Here is a 24,067-nt window from a genome sequence, read left to right as displayed (position 1 = left end):
ATGACTATATATTTCAACAGGATAGTGCTCCATGTCATACAGGCAAGTTGTTGTTGACATGGTTTCGAGACAATGGGTTTTCTGTACTTAAATGGCCTGGGAATTTACCAGATATGAACTAATTGAGAATTTATGGAACATTTTGAAAGACAAAACACATAAAGTTTCTATCACTACAAAAAAGCACCTCATAGAGAGGATAATCCATGTCTGGTTCTTCAGCAAGAGAATCATCACTTTGGCATGCTAATAATAAAATTATTCCATAATTTTATTATTAGCATGCCAAAGAGATTGAAAACTGCCAAAGGTAGAGAAACTAAGTATTAAAAACTTCGAAAAATCTGGAATATTTATTCTGTGACTTTTTTTTATGTAACGATCATTTTTTGAAGTAAAAGACTTGATTTTTAGTTAAATCAATAATAAATTTAAAATATTTGTACTTATCTATTTTTTATTTATTTTATATTTAGTAATTCTTTGCTTTGGCTCAAATTCTTTCTTTAATTTCAAGAAATGCTTTTTCAGATTACTTTTTGAGAAAAAAGAGATTTTTTTCAGGTTTGTTACTCATTTTGCAGATTAAAATGTTAATAAAAATATTTTTATATTTAGAAAGGTCCTTGTGCTATTATTCCTCATTATTATTTAAATATTACAAAAAAAAAACAATCTAGTCAAAATACAGTAGTTTTCAACAATTATTGTTTAAACTTACCAGTTTCATACTTAAACAAAGCAATTAAAAATAAAAAACATAAAGTAAGGTAATCAGAAAGAGAAATTGATTTTGTAAAAAAAAAGTTTGCAAGTATATTTTTTAATTTTTATTTAATTGCTTTTGAATTAAAACTTAAAATAAACTTTTTTATTAAACAGTTATTAGTTTATAAATTTTATCAAAGATTTTTATCTTTTAACTTCTTGTGAAAAAATAAACAGAAGACATGATTTAAGCTCTTATACTTACATGGAAGGCTCTTGAAAGATTTTTTGTGATTACAATAGGCACAAATGGATCAAAACTGCTATTCTGCAATTGACCATATATAGTATAAGAATCATCAATTAGAAATCCATTAGCATCATTGAAAGAGATACCTAGAACCAAGCTAAATTTTAACTATATTGAAAAAATAATATAAAATATATGTAAGTTTAAATTAAATCTTTCTGATTAAAAATATACTTATGAACTGCTTTCTAAAAAACAAAATTTTTAACATTGGTTTCAACATGATTAATTTACCAATCTAGTCAGAAAATTTTAAGCATTGGTTTCAACTTAATTAATTTACCAATCTAGTGAGAAAATTTTAAAAGCTTGTATTTAAGCTCACAGAATTTTTAAAATAACTTTTAAATTATGAAAACAATTATATTCAAACTGCATTGTTTCTTTATATAAAAACTTTTTTAATTAGAAAAAAAAATTATTGCAATTTTTTTATTTCCTTTTAAACAAAAACACTTGCTTCTATATTTATAAAACTTCTGATAACCAAGGAAATCATAGAAAATAATTTTAATAAACATTAAATACTTTTTAATATTTATTTTTCAAACAAAAATTAAAAAAAATTAAAACTTTATTTCTGTTATTTTATTAAAAAAAAATATATCTATATAATTATATATATCAAAATGTAAAATATAACAATAAATAAAACATAAAAACAAAATAATAAAATATAACTTAATATAAAAACAGTATATAAAATATATAATATAATATATAATAAATCAAAACAACAACAAAAAAATAATTAGTAAACTGCAAATATTTTTATACATAAGAAATGAAGTCTAGTATAATTTTTTAGGTCAAGCATCATATTTACTTTCTTCTGGCATCTACAAGAATCTATATGCTACAACTAGTGATCGACCGAAACCGAAATTTAAGCCGAAACCGAAAGTACCGAAATTTCGGTTCAGTAAAGCCGTAGCCAAAACCGAAATTTTGGCCGAAACCGAAACCGAAATTTAGGCCGAAATTTGAAAATAAATGTTTAAAATCCCTGAACCTTTTATGATCACCGAATTAAAGCACTATTTTACATATATCTAAGCAATCACCATGTAACATAGTTTGATAAAAACTATAATCTGTCAAGACATTTCAATAATTAAAGGTAACAATTTTTCTTTCATTTGAAAGAATTTCTCCAGCAGTTAAAAACAACCTTTTAACTTCGGCAGATGTTGGTGGAGGTCTAAGGAATCTCTTTGCTACTTTTGCCAAACCAAACTTTGCTTTTAGTGTTATTTTCTAATATAAATCTATAAACCTTTTTTTTTTTTTTTTTGTTATTTAGGTGCCCAAAGAAGACCTATAGATTTTGTCACAGAGCACCGCGAAAGTGCATTTAACCAGAAAGTTCACGCCTCCTTCTTTACCATGACCCAAAAATATATCCGAAGCTCGTTTCGAGCCTGGATCTCCTGCTTTCAAGGCAAGCGCTCTGACCACTGCGCTACGGCAGCACAAGAAACTTAAGACATTCTTTAAACTTTGAATCAATTTTTGAGATTTATAGGATTGCCGGTAGTTGTATTGCTTTTTCAGTTAGGATATTTTTTAAAGTAAACCACTTCTTAAATGTGATGAAAGTCCTGGATTGTGCGATCCACAAGATATTTTCAAATTGCAAGCTCCGTATTTGAAATCACTAACTGTCACGGTAAAATGATTACATAAACCAGTTTTTTATTTATTATTTTCAATTGTAAAATTTAGCATTGAGAAAATTTTGATGAAACTATTGGTTTGGGTTGCTTTACTTAAATGTTAATTCATTTTAAGAATGATTTGAGAAGAGTAACTTAAAACTATTATGTAACGTGATTTCAATTAAAATTTTTACAATTGTTATAATTTAAAATTGATTGACTAACAAACGATTACAATTAGAGAACCGTCATGATACCACTCTATATTAAAACTTAAAAAAAATCTTTTAAAAGTTTCGGTTCATTTCGGTTGCGGTTTGAACAGAAATTTTGGCCGAAACAGGAAAAGTAAAAAAATTGTTGAAGCAGAAATTTCGGTTTCGGCCGAAGCCGAAAGTTTCCGTTCACTAGCTACAACCCTTTGCTTTGTTTTTTAATGGAAATTCTAAATTATAATGTATATATATAATATATATAAATATATATATATATATATATATATATATATATATATATATATATATATATATATATATATATATATATATACAGGGCTCAAAATTAACGGTCAGACAACAGACATTGTCCAGCAAAAACCTCAGATTGTCCAAATAATTTACAAAGTAATCGGACATTTTGACTGACAGGAATTAAATTCTACAAAATAAAGCTTGGACAGGAATGGCATGCAATCAAACCCTGTTGCTGACCACATAAAAAAATTTTGTTTACAACTTGACCATGACTGTTTAGATGTTTGGATGATTTAAACATTTCTAAAATGCGCTGAAAAAAGAAAAGTTAAAAAAAAAAAAGCTTAACTCAAACTAGGAAAAAAATTGAAAAACTAAGGAATAAGCAAAACAACTCCTTACAAAAAATAAAATAAATTAGCTTTAAGATAAAACTAATAAAACAAAAATAAAATTACTTTTTATTACATTTTTAATGTAATATTTATTAATTTACTTTAAAACCTACCTTTTAAAACATTTGATTAAAGTTACACAAAATGCCTTAACAAATTGTTTCTATTGATTGTTTAATAAATAAACAAATCGTATTTAAATTATTAAAAAGTGAAATTAAATTATTGAAAAGAAAAAAGGATAATATTTTTAAATTGTATAAACATTTGCAAAAAGTTGCAAAAAAAAAATTGATTAAAAAAAAATGCAGTCTTTTTAAAATTGTAATTATTAATCATTTCATGTTTTAATTAGTCAAGTTTTAAAAAAAAAACTTTCAAACAATTCTTTGTAAAAATAGAAACAAAAAAATAAAGCAATTAAATCATGGGAAGATTTAATTTAACTTATTCATAATTTAAAGTAACTTAAAAAAATAATCTTTCAAAAGATTTTAAGAAACACATGGAAAAATAGTTTTAAATGTTCATAAAAAATACATAACTATTAAAAAAAATTTAAATATAACCTAAGGTTTACACATAACACATTTATTTTAAACGGTCATTATAATTAATTTTTGATTTTATTTAATAAAAACTTTGAAAAAGATCAATAATTAAAAGTTATTTGTAATGTAATAATTTTTTTATTGCATTTAAATTGTTAAAACATCAAAACAGCTGTTGTCAAATTGTAAAGAAAAATAATAAGCATTAGTTACAGCATGAAAATTTAAGTCTATCTAAAAAAAACATACAATATTAAGTTGAAACTATTTTATTAAAAAACAAATATCTGCAATGAAATATTCTAAATAATACGGAAAGAAACTACAACTAAACTACTAGACTAACATTAAATAAAGTGAATAACATGACAAAGATTTCGATTGCATAACTCGGTTCCATAAAACTGTAAAAAAATATTTTAAAAATTGGATTGGACATTGTCCAACCCCAACAAGTTTTGATCAAACAATTTGTCCGGGTCTTTATAAAAAATTAAATTAAGCTCTTTATATATATATATATATATATATATAGATCTATAGTATGTTGTCTTTGGGAAGAGCGGAAGGAAAAAACTGATTCTTACGCCAACACATACGCCACTTTTAATTACTTTTGACTTTCGTCCAACATTTGCGTGTTGGACGAAAGTAAAAACCATTAATTTAATTACAAATAAATCGTTTTTAAAAAAAACCACAAAAATGCAAATTTAATTGACCAGAATGTTTTAAAAACATTCTGAATGTTTTTAACAATATAAACAATGTCTTTATTTTTATTTTTTTTAGTAAAATGTTTTTATTTTTATTTTTTTTTTACTGTAAACCATGCGCGGAGTGTTGCTACATTGACTATCTTATAGCCTGACTCGCAAAGGAGTGCTGCTACATCGACTGACAAATAGCCTGACTCGCAAAGGAGTGCTGCTACATCGACTGACAAATAGCCTGACCCGCAAGGGCGTGCTGCTACACCTACTATCTTTTAGCCTGACCCACAAGGGAGTGTTGCTACATCGACTGAGGGTTTGGTTGGGGCAGGCAGTCTATCAATTAATAAAAAAAAATAATTCCGGTCTTGCATTTTAATTTTTACTTTTTGTCAACAAAATATGGAAAAAACTTTCGGACAACATCTACGGGTTGTATATATATATATATATATATGTATATATATATACATATATATGTATATATATATATATTTATATATATATATATATGTATATATATATATATATATATATATATATATATATATATATATATATATATATATACACACATACATATATATATATATATATATATATATATATATATATATATATATATATATATATATATACATACATGTATATATATCAAGTCTTCCCGGGAAGCATGTGTGGTCGCACGCCTTGTTGAACCACGTTTACAGTAGTTTTTTTTAGTCTAACTGACCAGTTTGCATCTTTTAACTTATAAAGCGTTTCAATAATTCGCGGCAAAAAGCTAAACTTATTAAGAAAAAAAAAAAAATTCTTAAATAACGAAACAAAATTGTAACGAAATATCAAGTTTAATTAAATAAACTTGAAAATTTATTAATTAAAAAAAGTAAATTAAAAAAAAATATATTTTATAAAACTTTTATACAACTTTTTTATTCTTTTTTTTAGAGTCGTTGTTGAAAGAAACATCTTTTATAACGATTTAACAACAATTGAAAGTTTTGATATGCAATTTATTCATGATTTTTATTAGTCCATATAATTAAGAAACTAATTTGCTATGCACGCTAGAACTATAAGAAATTTTGTTAATTTTTTTTTTTACGTTTATTTGTTTATTACATATATTCATTTATTACGTTTATTTGTTTTTCGTTTTTACGTCTTTTCGCTATTAAAAAAGTTTTTGCTATATTTGACGTTTTTTCTCAATACTTATATAATAGGAAAATAAGAAAATAAATTATAATTAATTTGTGAAAAATATTATTTGGTTAATAAATTTTGTTAATGACGGAATAAGCTAAATAAAAGAATAACATAATAGTTTCTTTAATGAATGTATTTACCGCATTTGAGGCATGTATGAAATTGTTTCTTTTATATTGCCCAATTTCCAATGTTAATACGAATTACTAGAGATAATGAACATAACAATTGCTCTGTTAAAAAAAATGTATTTGAAGACTTAAACAAAAGTTTTAAATAGGCTCCTAAAAATTTCATTAAGAAAGTTCGGTAAATTAACAATACACTAGCCCACAAAAATTTTTTTCACGAATAAATAGCAATTAGTTTTCTTGCTTTCCTGTCCATTGATAAAAACAGTAACGTTTAGCAAAGACATTTGAAAAACAAATTTCGAAACTGTCCGTGTGTCTAGCGCAATTTATAAAGTATTTTCTTTACATACTGACTGAAAAAAGTTGCGAAAAAATTGTAAATAAAAATTATTTTTATTTTTGTTATATTCTTATCTACTTTTTTCCCTCAACTTGGTTCGATTTTGGTAGTGGAAAATAACAAATGCTCTAAAAATAAGAAAATAAAAACAGTAATTATTTAGGTATATAATTTTTTTGACAACAATTTCCTTTTTTATATTAATAGTTTTTTTTTTAGGATTTCTATTCGGTTAGTCTTCGGTTCTTTTCTTTGAGTATTGCTGATTTATTCTCTAGTTTCTTATAGCTTTATTTTGCCACAAATTCTTAAAACCCTTACTATATAAAAATGTGGTCAAGTTGTCTAAAAAAATTACTTTATGCGTGGATGTTTTCTAACTAAAAATAAAAATCAACTAGTATTTTAAATAAATAACAAGGAAAAGATAAACGTCAAATAGAATACATATTAAACTTTATTTGAATATTTCTTGAATATTTTATTATTCCTTGTTTGTTTCAAAGAACTTTAAGAAATTTAAAAGAATGTTTCAAAGAACTTAAGAAATTTAAGCTCTTGTTCTAAACAATTTTAGCATAGTGTTATGTTTGAAAAAACTGAGATATATATATATATATATATATATATATATATATATATATATATATATATATATATATATATATATATATATATATATATAATGGCACACCATTGGTTTGTTTTTTTCATATAAGTTATAAATTGAACATAATGGTACCTGTTATAAAACATAATTTGTCATTCTGCATATTCTTCTAATATTGAAGGTATTAGAATGTGCATAAGTTTATTTTTGTAGTTTTTATTAAATAAACTTATATTACATTTAAAACTTTTATATGTATCACTATGATAAAAAATAGAACACATAAAAAAAAGTATAATACAAATTTATAATAAAAGACTTACTAAATTGGTTAATATTTGCACCATATGCATGAAGATAAAATGAGAGCATAACATGATTGCTTGGTGTTGGAGTTGTTTGAGTGTAGGTCAGTGTAGGATTTCCATTATATAACTTTTCATAATAAATATACCAATTACCATTAAAAGACTGAGAAGGACCTGTGTTAGAAACAGGTGTTCCATAATGGTTTAGAACCCAAGAAGTGCTAGTTGACAAACCACAAGCACCATTTTCAAAGTCACATTGAAATAGGGTTTGCAGAGTATCTATAGAACAAAAGTACGAAATAATACATAAATTCAAATAAATAAAGTCTCTTTAAAAATAAACAAGTTATTTACAAAAGTTTAAGACTACTTTCCAATTTTATCATTTTCAAGTTAAAAACAACACTAAAATAAACAATTTTCATTACAAGCAACTGTATTTTACTTATAAATTATGATTTTACAATATTGTTTATCAAATTCATTGCATATTTGGATATGTCAGTATTTTGCAGGCTATCTTTTGCTTTTGATTACTGCTTGGATTTGGTGTGGCATACTGAGAATCAGGTTGTTGCAGTACTCTGCAGATATGCAAACATAACTACACTGATAATACTGTTTTAAAAATGAATTAGTAAATGAGTGAATAAGTGTTGGATGTAAATGAGTGGATGATGCAATAGTAATAGGGTATTGCAATTGCATTGCATCATCCCATTTAGTAAGATCTAGTAGATCTTAAACTTTTATTAACGACTGTATATTAGACTGCTTCATTTTGAGGTCATGAAAAAATTTAAAGTATGGAGTCTTATCTGCTGTGCAGACCCTTATTTTATTAGTACATTTTTTTATATTTTTGACCATTTGTAGGGGTTGCTCAAGTGCCTCAATTGTTTTATTTTTGAATTTTTTACCCTTTTTTGAGCCCATTTTTGGCACACTTGAGCAAATTCTAAAAGTCAAAATAATTTAATTTTTTTCTTTCCAGAATTTGTGTACTGTTTCAGTTTCCTACCCCTATGATTTTATGATTGAGAAATTTTATGCTGATTAAAAATTGTATAAAAATATAGGTCTGAAAATCAACAGAAAGTTCTCTAATTCGATGTTGAAGTTTAAAAAATTACAATAAAAAATACACTAAAATATTTGCCACTTTTTTCACAACAAATCATTTTTTTCACAACAAATCATTTTTTTCGGTTATAATTAGAATCCTTTTAAAGGATGACTTTTAAATAGCTTGGTTTCTATCAACAATTTAAAACAAAACTGTTTAAAAATGCATAGCACTTAATTTTCTGATCTCTGGCCCAAACCCTAATCCAAATCGAGTACGTTTATTCGCGCCCAATCCCCTATTTATCAGTCGATGTACGTACATTTAGATGTGCCAATCCCAATTTGTCAATCGATGCATGCACATTTAAATGTGCCAATCTCTATTTGTCAGTCGATTTATGTACATTTAAAATGCAATATCTAAAATTAATTTTAAAAAAAATATAGTTAAAAATATATAAAATACATTCATAAAAACATTTAATTTAAATAATATTAAAATTAAACGACTATAAAAACTGGTTTGCATATTAAAAAAAGATTTTTTTTAAACGATTGATTGTTATTGTTGTTGTTGTTGTTGTTTTTTTTTAAGGTGCCCCAAAGAAATCCTAACAGTTTTGTTCACAGAGAACCGCGGAAGTACATTTAACCAGGAAGTTCACACCTCCATCCTTACCATGACGCGAAAATATGTCTAAAGTTTGTTTCGAACCTGGATCTACTGCTTATAAAACAAGTGCTCTAACCACTGCGCCACGGCCGCATAATTATAAACAATATTGAACAAATATTAAACTTCGACATCGAATTAGAGTACTTTCTGCTGATTTTCAGACCTACGCTTTCATGGGATTCTTAATCAGCATAAAATTCTCTATCAAAATCAATCATAAAATTATAGGGGTAGGAAAATGAAACAGCGTGTATAAAGGTCTCTTTCTCTTCATACCCCCCCTCCCCCTACCCCATGTTTTCATGATTGATTATGATAGAATACATATAGAATACTGATTCAGAATCATATGAAAACATAGGTCTGAAAACTTGAAGAAAGTACTTTAATTTAATGTTAAATTATAAAAAATCACATAAAAACGCTAATATTCTACCATCTTTTTTAAAAACATTTTTGAAAACACTGTTTTCAAAAATTAAGAAAATGATTTCTTCTGGAACTGCCAAAAATCAAAAAAATGCAATCAAAATTTAAGGTGGTACATCTCTAAATAAATAAATTTCAATAAATTGATTTAAAGTTATATTTTTCTGGTGTAGTATTGAAAAAGAAAAAGGAAAAAAGTTTTTTTTTTTTTTTTAATAATAAAAAAATAAGTTATTTGCATTATTAGCCCTTTTTTGGTGAAAAAGGGGGTAATCTGTCAAAAATAACTTTTAAACAAATAACATTTAAAAGCTCAAAATTGTTACATGAAATGTTGAAATTGAGTTGCACGTTCTGGTAATTACAAATATTTCATATCATAAATATTTTACCCATAATGCTTCCAGACATTTTTGATTTTCAATTATATAGAAAAAAGTGATTTATTTTTCAAAATAACTCATATAATAATTTTTTTTTTAAATTTTCAAAATTGTCAGAACGTAAACAATCATCTTAGGAAAAACTGTGCCAAATTTCAAAACAATTGGTAGAATACATAATTTACAATCTTCGACAGAGAATTAAAAAAGATAATTTGTAAAAACAGTAAATAAAGAAAAATAACTAAAAATATAATATGAAAAGTATATAAAAATGATTCAAAATTCTCCTTTCCCATAAATTTCACCCTCTTCTTCATTATTCTTATCATCAAAACCTCTTCTATTGGTTCTTAACTTTTTTCATTGCCTTTTTCCTGAATCGGTTGACTTTTTATTTACTTGAAAAATACGCAATTTGTCTTTTTCAGTTAAACTTTGTAATTGAACTTTATTAGTTTGAATAATCAAATTTTTAAAAACTTCCAAAATGCCATTTGATCCATCGTTAAATAATAAAACTGCTGATGCTACAGCAATCTCAATTATACTTCTACCAACATAAACAGTTTTTGGAGCACACGTCCATATAATATTGTTCAATGCCTCACAAACATTTTGAGTCTCCCCATCTAAACATCTTTTTAAAAGGTTGTCTGAACCAAGATCTTTCCAAGAAAAAATTGGTTTGATTATATCACTTATAGCCTTTGATGGAGATATACTGTCCTTGTATTTAGAAGTATTGTTTAGCTTATCCAATTGGTACTTACACCAGGATTCGATAGTTCGAGGGCAAAATTTATGACGGTCTTCAGGATCATCGTTTGCTGAACAATGATGTATGAGTGCAGCAATACTTTTTTTCATCCCATATATATCACCTTTATTTTGACGTATGGTCATGCCATAATAATTCTGAAGCGTATTAATAACTTTATCAGTCATTCTTCCCTTGCCAGTCAGTCGCTTACCATCACTTAACAGTTTGCCCTTGTAACTAACTTTCAAAGCTCTTAATCGTGATCCAAACCTTTTCTGAACATGTCCAACACATTCACTTTTTACAATTTTATATCCCGGATATGGGTTTGCATCAAATATATCTTTAAATGATTTACTATCACCATCACCTCTTGTATATCGTAATCTGTTTATTTGGACAGAACGTTTAAACATTGAAAGAGCACCAGCTGACTCCATTGCTCCAGCACTTCCTTTATGGTTAATGCTACAGTTATGTGAAGCATGCCATATATTATAGGCAGACGATTTTTTTTTTAACTCCCAGTATTTGCAACCTTTACAGTTTTTGGACAGTGTTTGGGTATCGCAACACATTTACCATTAGAAACAACAGTCACCACGCCATTCAGGGATGAATATCTTTTTTGCCATGAACTGTCCACACTTACAGTAACATTCTTTATCTAGGTACATAGAATTACGCGTTTTACGGAACCGATATTTGTGCTAAAATTCTGTGGCACGTTTTTTGAAGTTTGCTTTTCGCTATCGAGGGAGAAACGTATTTTGAGGTTTTTTATTTAGAGTTATATATTAGTATAGATATTTTTTAAAAACTAGAGTAATTAAACTTTATAAATTTGTACCTTTTGATTACAAAAAAACTTTTTAAAGTAGATTTTTAAATGACAAAAACTTAGTAATACTTTGTGCATTCAGTAAATGTTGAAGAAATGCTTGTTTTTTTTGCAATACTATTCTCGATGTTAAGTTTACACAATTTCTTTGCACCCGCCAAATTTCATTAATTTATTTCATGCAGCACATACTCTATTTTGTGCAGCACTTTTGGTACTTAAATTTTTATTTTCCGCTTTTATTTTGAGACAAGGGGAGGGGGAGGGGCGGATGAAGAGGAACTTCAATCTGCTTTTAAAATTATAATAATTGGTTAAAATTTAACTAAAAAGAAAAATGAATAAAAATGAAAAAATAAAAATTTTTGTGTTAATCAAACGTTCTCCTCAATAATCCTCTTATGGCAATCAAAGTAGTGGTAAAATCATTTTAATAAATGATATTACCACTACTTTTTGTTGAATCATTCTAAATTCCAAATCATTTATTTGAATCATACTTAATATGATTCAAATAAATTACCCTTCAATGAATGGTAATTTATTTGAATCATATTAAGTATGATTCAAATAAATAATTTAGCTAGTTTCACTTTTTATAAGTTTTTATGCTAAGTGTTGAGACAGTTCAATTATAAAACTCTAATATTTTTAATTACAGTTCAACTGTAGATAAAGCTCTTAAAATTAATAAAGAAGTATAATTAACTTTATTATTAGCACATAGCTTTTTTAACTTAATAAAAGTTAATATTACTACAGAAATATGACAGAAGACACTGTTAAAATAATCAAAAAAAGTTACAATGCTTATCTATTACTCAGTTATGACTTTGGTTTCATTTATTTAAACTTGAAAAGTTTATTTGATTCATTTCTTCATGATTGTATTAAAAAAAAAAAAAATTTATAATGTATTTTCAATTCTTTTATAATTTTTCAATTAAAACAGTTAATTTGCAATTTTAAATAGTTCTTTAACCAATTTTTGTTTAACTTTTTTTTAATATGCAGTTAATAAGATTAAAATTGGTTTTATATTATAAATTCAATAATACATGTTTTTAGCTTAGTCCAATCATATTACATTTTTAAAAAGCTTTATATCATATAATAATATAATATACTGCTTTTTGTTTAAAAATATTTGTTTAAAAATATATAGACATATATAATATATTTATAGTATATTAAATTTAATATACTATTTATAGTATATTATATTTATAATATATTATATATTTAATATATACTATAATATATACTATATTATAGTATATATTAAATATATACAATAATATAATATATACTTAATACATACTATATCAATAATAATTATGAATGATGTGATTCCGATACAGCAATGACAGTCTTGCACAATAGCAGAGTAGAAAAACTTAAAAAAACACAGAAAGGCTATTACTATTTCTTACTGGACTAGAAAAGATAATGATTCTGAAGCTGTTGATTATTATATGAAAAAGTTCAAGCTAGTTGCTGACATTGTATCCTGTGAGTTGATGTTTTCCTAATGTGAATATTTAAATGTAATTAAAATAATAAACTTTAATATAAAAACATCTTTTACCAAATTCAAAATACATTACATAATGCTTAGTTTAGTTATAGATGGTTCCCCCTATGACCTGAAAAAAAGTTTTAAAAACAAAAAATGTTTTTGGCTTTTAGTTAATGATTAAGATATTAAATTCCATTAATGAAACTATATATTATTCATATTTATATATATTCATCATTGTTAACAATAGACACGACGTGAATGTTTCCAATTATTTTTTGATAATTGCACATGCACTTTATTATCTTACTACATGATTTTACTATTTTTTGACTATATATATATATATATATATATATATATATATATATATATATATATATATATATATATATATATATATATGTATATATATATATATATATATATATATATATATATATATATATATATATATATATATATATATATATATATATATATATATATATATATATATGTATATATATATATATATATATATATATATATGTATATATATATATATATATGTATATACATATATATATATATATATATATATATATATATATATATATATATATGTATGTATATATATATATATATATATATATATATATATATATATATATATATATATATATATATATATATATATATATATAATGTGCAGCAAGTAGTGGAACTTGCAAAAAAAATGTACAGCGAGTAGTGGAACTTTAAAAAAAATGTACAGCGAGTAGTGGAACTTGCAAAAAAAAAAGTACAGCGAGTAGTGGAACTTGCAAAAAAAATTTACGTCGAGTTGTGGAACTTGCAAAAAATATGTACAGCGAGTAGTGGAACTTGCAAAAATTTAATTTTAATTTTAAAGGGAGAGGGGGTGATGACACGCCCCCTTTCCAATATACACCACTTAAAACGAAGGGTGCGCTGCTAGTGATGTTGTAAAATAGTAAAATATAATTTTTGATTTGATACTAGATTTCATTTTAATTATAAAGATAAATATTTATATAAAAAAAAGTCATTTTTGATAATAGGGTGTTTGAAACCATCACACTTACATCCACCCAAAGACAATGATGAAACTTCTATATTTGACTGTGGTCTGATAGCTAATTACAAAACATCTTGTACATAAAAATTTACATTTTCATTACAAAAACACTTTTATATATATATATATAGTTAGTCTTTATTGTGGGTATGAATGGTGGTTTGTGCCCCCTCTTGCCCCCGGATGCGCCTGTAATCTAGAGACCTTTATAAATTTGTAGATAACTCTTGTATCTATCTTTTGATACCAAGATATAAACTTTTGGAGAAGAATTGATTAAGTTATAATAGTTTTACCTTATAAAAACTTTATTTTGACCACAGTTTCTTCAACAATTCCTAATATATCAAAAAATCGGTACTTAAAACGTCATAACTTTTTGTAGGGTGATTCGATTTTGAAAATTTTTTTCACTTTTGGAATATTGAAATGAAGCTCTTTTTAATGATATATAACGACATAGAATTTGATGGATTTAAAAATTTCATGTAACATACCTACCTTATCGTATCATCTTTTACGAACATAGGTGAATCAAGTTGAATATTGTTCTCCATGCATTTTTGTGATGCTACTAACATTGAACTCTGGGCAACTTTTACATATGCCACTTGCAAATTAGCTGTAATAGTATTGAACAAAGTTAAATTCATAGGTGGTGGCATGTTCATAACGCTACAAAATGTTTTTATACTGGTAAGAACTTTGCCAATTTCTCTTTATGCCACTGCTACTCTAATATTAACATCAAAAGCCTTTCTCCCCTTCTTGTAAATGATGACATCATCCTCATTTTGATCTTTTATTGTTTTAGAGGTAAAATATTCTTTTGACCAATCACATCTCGAGCAGTAAATAAAAAACATATGAGCTAATCCTTTCTTTGCAGAAATGCCATGCTTTATTTGTAATTTTTTGCATTGACAACATAGACAAGTCCCAATAAAATCGATAATATCTCTAAGTATATCAGTATTCATAAAAACATAGCATTCAGAGTCATTTATAATTGTATTATAAAAAGCTATAGTCAATTTTTATTTTTTTCGCAGAAGCTAATTTGTTTTAAGAAGGGGATGTTGTTACTTTATCTATATCTGTATACTTGCTTTTACTAGAAGTTTGTACTGTAATTAAGTTAACTGGACGTCTCTTTGCTCTCGACTTTTTTCTTCAATCAGATGATCCCATATTAAAGCCGTAATATAAATAAATCCTTAGAAAAATCAACCAAAAAAAACACACACCTATCTTGATCATTAAAAAGCTTTCCGCGCAACTTGTTGTTTAAAGTTATGGATTTTAGAGCAAAAACAAAGTAGATAGCAGTTTGTATAAACATCCACTGTGTGTATAAACATCCACAGTTTGTATAAACATCCACTGTGTTCTTACTAAGAAAATATTCACCTATTAGGGTTATTTAAGAGTCTAACATGATTGCTATGAGCGTTGCTAGGCGCTGAAATTTTACTACCTTAAAATAAAGTGTCAATTTAAGTATTTATAACTTTTTTTTACAAAAACAAATCTCTTTTTTGAATTCTTTGATATTTAAACTATTTAAAAAGTATGTTTGTGAAAAATCGAAAATATGAAAATTATTTAGAGATGTACCACCTTAAACATATTTGAACTTAATTCACATTTTAAGATGTACATCGAATATATATCGAATGACAAATAGGGATTGGTTTGGGTCAGGGTTAGTGTTAGTGTCAGAGATCAATCAGAAATGCGTTTTGCATTTAAGTGTCGATAGAAACCAGGTTTTTTAAAGTTGTTATTGAAATCATAACCGAGTATGAAAAAGATGGCGAGTATTAGAGTTTTTAATGTGGCTTTTTATACTTTAACATCAAATTAGAGTACTTTTCTTAAGTTTTCAGATCTATGTTTTTATATGATTCTGAATCAGTATAAAAGGTGGGGGGGGGGTTAAGGTTCCGAGAGAAAGTTGTGTAGCGCTAAGTTATTTAAGATATTTCTGATTGCATTTTTTTGATTTTTGCCAGTTCAAGAAGAAATTGCTGGAATTCTCAACAGATGCATTTCCTTGTTACCGTTTATTAATATTGCTAATTGATCTTTTTTCAATTTTTTCCCATCAGTATATTCATGACATTGATTTTTCTAAAATTTCTCAAATCGTCCTTGATCCTCTTTGATTGACCTTATCTGCTGCTTATAAAGCTGTAGAGGTTGAACATTTAAATTCAGCTATATTTCCAACCAGTTTAGCGATTATACTATTAACCACAAAAGCATGTTGCCTATAACTTATTCCTTCCCCAACAGCAGTATCAGCAGTTCTCTTGAGAATATCTTTTGGAAAGAGAACAGTATCAGCTTTTTTGAATTTGTTTTTAAACTCTGAGTCTGAGTATAAAAAATCATCATTATCTTCATCTTTCTCGGATCGACTTGAGCTGAATTGACTCTCTGACATGGTTTCATGCAAATATGATTTTGATTCAAACTAGGACAAACTCCTGTTTACAGAGAAAAGGTACCTTGTGTCGATTCCACCTATTTAGTTTTTATATCTCCTAATTGGTCCAAAAAAAATGCAATATCTTCAATCTTGTCTTGATCACTTCGCTTAAATGATTCTTATCAGCTTAAATGATTGCAACCGGAGTATCGAGCTCATGTGCAATTCAAAAGATCCTTTTCATCTGAGTTGAAAACTTCCTCCTTTTTACAATGTATGATAAAGTTAGCTTTGCTCTGCTTTTTTTTTAACTGGTGATTTTTAAGTTATAGTCGAATTTTTGACAAATTTAGTCGGCTAATTGGGTATTTCTTTTCGGGACCTTTTTTTTTTTTATTTTTAAGAAACGGTACTTTTTACGAATTACCTCCCCCTCTTCGGGTAATAATAGCTTAGCTATGTTTGTTAATATTTTATTTGTTAGAATTTTACTCTTAATTAGTACTTGCACTATTGTAAATATCCTTGAAATGTTAACAACTAATTTCAAGATTTGATTTGAATATAAATTACGAAATAAATCCCGTTTTCTGTAAAAAAGTTAATTATATCCAAATATATTTCTTTATTATTTAGAGCATTAAAACTCTCGACGAATTGACATCCGAGATAAAAAAAATTGGATTTGCAATCAACAAAAGCGCCCTCTATACTCGTCTACTTCCGAGAAGTTACGGAACATTAGAAGGCAAAAGACACTTCAAAACAGTCCCTGTTAGATTGATCAGTCCTCAGAATGAATCTCATTTAAAAAATGTTGACGGACTTATTTGCAGTTCAATTATAAAATATGTGGAAGAAGTTTGTTCTATTTTAGGGTCAGATGAAGTGTGTTTCATTAACCAACACGACAAGGCTAGAGTGCCAATTGGAATCACAGCAGCCAAAAAATAGGCGCCGTTGTTGATACATTTGGAGTACCGGGTAACTCTCCCGGACCACGACTGGGTCGTGGCTGCTAAACACAAGCTTATACCATCTGTGTACGCTGGAATTACGATCAAAAAAGATGGTCTCGGAAAAACAGATGCTGTTACTTATTCTGGACCTACCTACATCGCTGTTCGATCAGGAAAACATGCATCCTCGACCGCCTTCGCTCATGGATTAGACTTTCAGCGGCTCTTGGATATCAAAGAATTCGACTCTATTACCAGAGATCCTCAAACTAATATGGTTAAGCCTATGGTTGTGTTTAGCGTCGATGGAGGATCCGATAAAAATCCCAGATACCAGAAAGTAATTGAAATCTGGATTCACCATTTCTTGAAGAATAACCTTGACGCTCATTTTATCATGACGAACGCTCTAGGCCGCAGTTCATTCAATAGAGCTGAGCGATGAATGGCACCTCTAAGTAAAGAATTATCTGGGGTGATTCTTCCGCACGAACATTACGAAACTCATCTTGATTCTCAAGGTAATTACATTGACAAAAGTTAATTTGTAAAAATATTAATATAATTTTTAACCTATAATAACCAACATATCTTTTTAAATCAGGCAGGACAACAGATGAAAATTTAGAAAAACAGAACTTTGGTTTTGCTGGACAGGCTTTGGCTGATATTTGGTCTGATCTACAAATTGACGGTTATCCAACCATTGCAGAGTATATTGATCCAGACAAATCAGAGCTAGAGTCAAGGAGTCTTTTATTACAAGATCAACGTTGCATTGCCAATCATCTTTTTACAAGTCAATATTTTACTCAAATTGCGAAATGTGAAAATCGTTCTTGTTGTCGGACTATTAGAAGCTCTTACTTTACTCTAATTTGAGCAAGATTTCTTCCGCCACCTGTCCCTGTCAACCAAACGAGAGACGGGCTCAAAGCAGTAGATGTCTTAGAAGGAGCAAAAGAATTGTTTCCATCATCCCTCTTTATGCTCATCGCATCAAACATTGAAAGTATTCTTCCTCGTACTTCAAAAGAATTTCCAATTTTGCCGTATGATGCGTTTTGTCCATCAATTCAGTCTAGCTGATAGAATCTGTAAAAAGTGCAATCTACTTTGCCTCTCAAGCTATGTTGTAAAAGCACGCTTCTATCCATTCTTCTGCTATAACACTCCCTCTTATCAAAAGGGTCTAACCTGTTCGTATCGCTGCCAAGCGTCAGACAGAATTTTTGGGAGTCATCGCCTTGCAGAAGAGTTCGGAAACTGCTAAATGGTTAGATGAAAATGAAGTTGACGCAACGAATTTGATTGTACCTCAAGAATACGATATCCTTTTAGAGCGCGGAGAGCATTCACTACTTATTGTTTCAATCGATGATCACTTCAACAACCATGGGAAGATTATATTAAAGATATATAATACTATATGCTTAGTTGATTATTTAATGAGATATCGACTATTATATAATATAATTTGATGAGATCTACTATTATATAAATGTATAATTTAGTCAGAAAAAAATCAATGGTTTTTAAGCATTTTTATTGTTTTTTAGGGGGGGAGTACACAAAACTGATATCATATATAACGGGGGGTTGGCCAAAAATTGACAGTTTGACAAAGGGGAGAGGGGGAGTTGGAAAATTGAGAAAAAACACTGACTTGATTTATGGATAACCCCTAACCGCTGCGCTACGGCTCAAACGCTCAAAATTTAAACGTAGCGATGGAACTTATGACATCAAAATCATGTTATTTCTATTGCAAACTTTTTTTTTAAATAGTTCAATTTTTTTTTTTTGTTGTTAATTTTATTTAGGTGCCTCAAGAGTCCTCAATGGTCTTATCACAGAGCACCGCGGATGACCATATTGTTGGAAGTTCACGCCTCCTTCCTAACCGATTTCGCAAAACTTGCTATTTTATTCTTTATTTAAAGATGTTATTGCTTATATTAATCAATGTCTTTAAATCAAGAAAAAAATGGTAAATACTGAAAATATTTAAATCAAACCTTTTTATATATAATTTTACAGTTTTCATTCACTTGTAGGCCGATTTAATAGATATTGACAATAGATAAACTCCCCATCCCCTTTAGGAATGGGGGTGTTAATTATGCTAAGCCTTAAATAAAGCTTGCTACGGCAATGAACATCAACATGCTTTGCAAATAAAAGAATAAAACAGTTTTAAAAAAAGTTGAAAACAAATTGTTACAGTTGCTACTTATAGTTGTAATAAAAAAAAACTCAACAAAACACCAAAAAAAGAGTTTTTTAAAGGGGGCTTTCTAAAATTTTTATGATTCGCATCACAATATTTTGCCATAAAACTGTCCATAACAATTACCTAAATAAGACATAAAACTTTTCCCATTAATTATAAAAAAACTTCTCTTTTTTAGAAAATTTTCAAAATTTCCGAAAAATTTCCTGAGTTGAAAATTTCCGGGAAATTATCAACCCTAATTTCTGTCAATTCATTTATTTAACAGCAGACATAAGCTAAATAAATATTTTCCTCTAAATATATAATGGCAAGCGGTAATTGCCGGCAGTGCCGGAAAATAATTCTGCTATTAATTACCAACAAACCACCACCTTTACCATAAGAAATTAAACACTTTTTTTCAGAACAAAAGTCTTCTTTTAAGTCATGAATAATTTAATATACAAAAAATTTTTTATAAATTTGTATTAAACCACCAAGGTATATGAGAGGCGTATGTTAACGATGGAGATGGGTGTGGTGGTGATGGTTAGATACACCCTAGTATCAAAAATGGCTTCTTTTCGTAAATATTTTTGTCTTTACTAAAATAAATTCAAATAGTTTACAATATAAAATTATATTGTACCAGAATTTACGTATACAAGTGGTGTTTAAATTGACTTATGGGACGGGACTTTTGCTCCTCTTCCCTGCCCCCCCCTTCCCTCCTAAACAAAAAAAAAAGATAAAATAACACAACAGATCACAAAACAGCCCCACAACCTTTTTTAGATAGTATCAAGGGTTTGTGTAATAAACATGAACTAAATCTGGAGAAAATAATTCAAAGTAAAAAAAAAATAAAAATTATTGGCTTAAAAAATTTAGTTCCTGAAACGGATCTTCAAACTCTAAAATGTGCAGTTGAATGCTGGAACTCAAAAGAACAAAGAACAATCTTCAAGGATATTCTTGAAAAAAATATTCCTAGATGATAATAATAAAATAATAATAATAATAATAATTCAAGGATTTTTATAATTATCATGTATAAAACTCTAATTTACCTTGTATACTTGTATAGTGGGTGTTTAATAAATATATAAATAAATAAAAACAACAACTGTTTTCCAAAGTACTGTTTCCCCATAAAAAAAAATTTTTCTTTAGAAAATAAGTTCTTTAATTTAATAACAGACAACCACCAAATATGAAAGGTGAAAGTAAAATAAAAATTTCTTCAATGAAATTTGGCAGGTGCATAGATAAATGAATAACTTTAAAAAATGAATAGTATAGAAGAAAAAAAAAGAGCGTATTTTCGACATTAATTTTGTTCACAAAGTACGACAAAGTTTTAGAACATCAAAAAACTCATTAATAAAGCCATCTAGTAAAATAATAAAACTAACAGTTATAAAGTTTAACTACTCTCATTTCTAGCTTCATTTATTACGCAGTGAAAAAATTCTTTAAACGTAAAAAATTTTTTATTTTGCAAAAACCGTGCCTTTTAAAAAGCATTACAGTTTATTATCCAATTAATAAATTTTTTTTATAAAAATGACTTTGTGTTTTTTATTTTAGTTACAATGATATTCTTTTTATAGAAAAAATTCTACTTTAGTGAGAGCTGTAAATTGCTCCCGTAAACCATTTTACGGGAGTGTGGGCGAGAGCGAGAGCTAAAGCCCTCGCTTCCCGCGGAGGCCTGTGTATGTAGTGCTACTGTTATTATATCCATATCAATTTAACAGATGTAAAAACAGACACGTTTGTAGTTTTCATCAAGTTGAAATAGTTTTTTCGTAATTCGTATAAGTTGTTGTTCCAAGGAAGTTATTATTATGGGGAGTTAATTTGTTTCGCCGACAGGGTTAATTTATTTCAAGGGGAGTTAATCTATTTCGAAATAAATTAACTCACCGGGTAATTTTTTACACTACGGGAGTTAATTTATTATAGGGGTTAATTTATTTCATGACACCGGCACTGCCGGCAATTACCTTTTGCGATAGATAATAAGCTCTGTAGAAAACTTGTCTTTTGGTAAGGATGACCTGGATTCCCCTACCAAAAAACTTTTTTTGTCAACTTTTTTTTTACTTTTTCCTGGCATGAATAAATCTGTAGTAAATAGCTTTAATTAGTATATGGAGTAAGTATATTATGGAAGTAAACAATATTTATTTCCCGCGTTTTTAAAGCAAAATTAAATACCGTCTTTGCTAATAAATAATATCTTTAACGTGTTTAAGCAAAGACGCGAAAGTATTAAGCAAATACGCAAAACTTAACGCGAAGAGCAAAAATTAGTAAAAAATCCGCCTTTGCTTTTTTGTAAATAAATTTAGTCAAATTATTTCAAAAAAAAAAAAAATTACCATGTATTTTAATTTTTTTCTTCTAACTTAGAAAAAACTATGGAAAAAAAAAATTAATTTTTTTGAGTTTTTAGTGTATGCTCAAACGTGCCAATGATGGGCTTAAAAAAAGGTAAAAAGTTTAAAATATGACTTTTGAGGCACTTTAGCAATCCCTAAAAGTGATCAAAATTCAAAATAAAAAAATTATGCTACACCTTTTTGCGTTTAAGTCGGCCAATTTTGGCTTTAATTTGGCATTTTTTCATTTTTATTTGGCACACAAAATTTACACCTACCAAAACAAAGCAAATCAATTTATGGAGAAGTAATTATAAATAAAATAAAAATATGCAAAAAATGTCATTCCAATTAAGAATATAATATTAAATTAGTAATATAATAATATATTTGAAAAATGCACTTTTTTGGAAAACTCTTTCCCTTAAAATTAAGCCCCAACCGCGACATTAAGAAGATTGAGAGAGCGTTCATAATGTCCTTCAAGATGTTGGGGAAAGACATGCAAGTCCCTTGGATCAACAATGAATATTTTTTCCGTTTTGGGATGCGTTGCGAGGTGCCACTGCCTGGGTATTGTGCTTTAAGATTAACCTTTGGATTGTACAGTGAAAAGCTTATAGTTTGTTTCATCTATCGAAATTAGAACTTTGCCATAACCAAACAGTTCACAAATATTTTGAACGTATTGCTTTCGAGCTTCTTTTGCAGCCTCTGTGTTTGTTTTCAATAGTTCGTAATGAATGTCTTTATAAGTGAAAGCACAACCATCAAGTGCACGATGTATCTTAGAAATTGCTACATCGACGTGAAGCTCGTTGTATATTCGGGTTTTAACTTCGTTCAAAGTCATTTAACAATCGTTTTCAATCCATCCTTGAATGACATCAAGATGAACTTCAGTAAGCTTTTTTTTCTTGAACCCTCCGTGTTTCAAACGCTCAAAATCATCTTTGTCAATGTATTGACGTGTTGTACAAATGCTAACACCGTTGGCTACAGCAATTGGTTTCCAGTTGTCCCCAGCATTGGCTGCATCGCAGATGCGTTAACGTTTAGTGACCTTTTTGTAGTGGCTACGTTTTGGAGCGGCAGTGGTGGGTTGATGATTGTCTTGAGTAGATTCCATTAAATTTAAAAATTAAGGATTTTATTCTAACATTTATCTTTTGAATTTATTAAATTTAACTTGATAAATTTATAGAATTCATTTGGCTGATAAAATTTTCGTGCCAAATTATAATCAAAAAATGTCAAATTAAAGTAAAAGCTGCCAAAATAAAATGAAAAAATGTCAAACTAAAGCGAAAGTTTTCCAACTTCCAACGCAAAAGGTGTAATAAAATATGGGTCGGCGCAGCAGTTAAGACTCCATGGTCAGGGCCGTCTCGAAGAGATATCTCGGGGGGGGGGGGGGGGGTATTTTATTTATTTTTTGCCTACTAGAGACCTAAAAAAAAAAAGGTCCTCAAAATTTGACAATTGCCAACTATACTTCAAAACTGAAAAGCTAAATGTACAAATGCGCTAACTAAAAAAAAAATATACAACAGCTTTGGGGAGGGGGTTTGGGTGGAACACCCCCTATACCCCGTTCAGGACAGCCCTGTCCATGGTACCTTAAATTTTTTCATCACCTTAAAATGAAGCAGTCTACTGTATATATATATATCGTATATATATATATATATCGTATATATATATATATATATCGTATATATATATATATATACGATATATATATATATCGTATATAAATATATAGTGTCTATATATATATATATATCATATATATATATATATATATATATATACATATATATATATATATATATATATATATATATACATATATATGTATATATATACATATTGGTAAAAAAATTTTAAATCGTTT

The 24,067-nt window shown here is 27.6% G+C and overlaps 1 protein-coding gene across 2 annotated transcripts in view; it reads right to left on the bottom strand.

Moving 5' to 3' along the window:
* Window positions 1–24,067, bottom strand: part of LOC136082291 (uncharacterized) — a 91,278-nt gene that overhangs the window by 44,600 nt on the left and 22,611 nt on the right. For both annotated transcript variants that reach the window (XM_065801051.1, XM_065801050.1), the window contains exons 3-4: window positions 7,428–7,694; window positions 974–1,104 (exon numbers count right to left, since the gene is read on the bottom strand). In XM_065801051.1, the coding sequence (XP_065657123.1) occupies window positions 974–1,104; window positions 7,428–7,694 (398 nt within the window). The remainder of the gene's footprint in view (window positions 1–973; window positions 1,105–7,427; window positions 7,695–24,067) is intronic.

This window comes from Hydra vulgaris, chromosome 07 (genome assembly GCF_038396675.1).
Source record: "Hydra vulgaris chromosome 07, alternate assembly HydraT2T_AEP".
Taxonomy (NCBI): domain Eukaryota; kingdom Metazoa; phylum Cnidaria; class Hydrozoa; order Anthoathecata; family Hydridae; genus Hydra; species Hydra vulgaris.
Note: the sequence above shows the minus strand (reverse complement) of the source record. Positions and strands in the feature narration are given on the sequence as shown.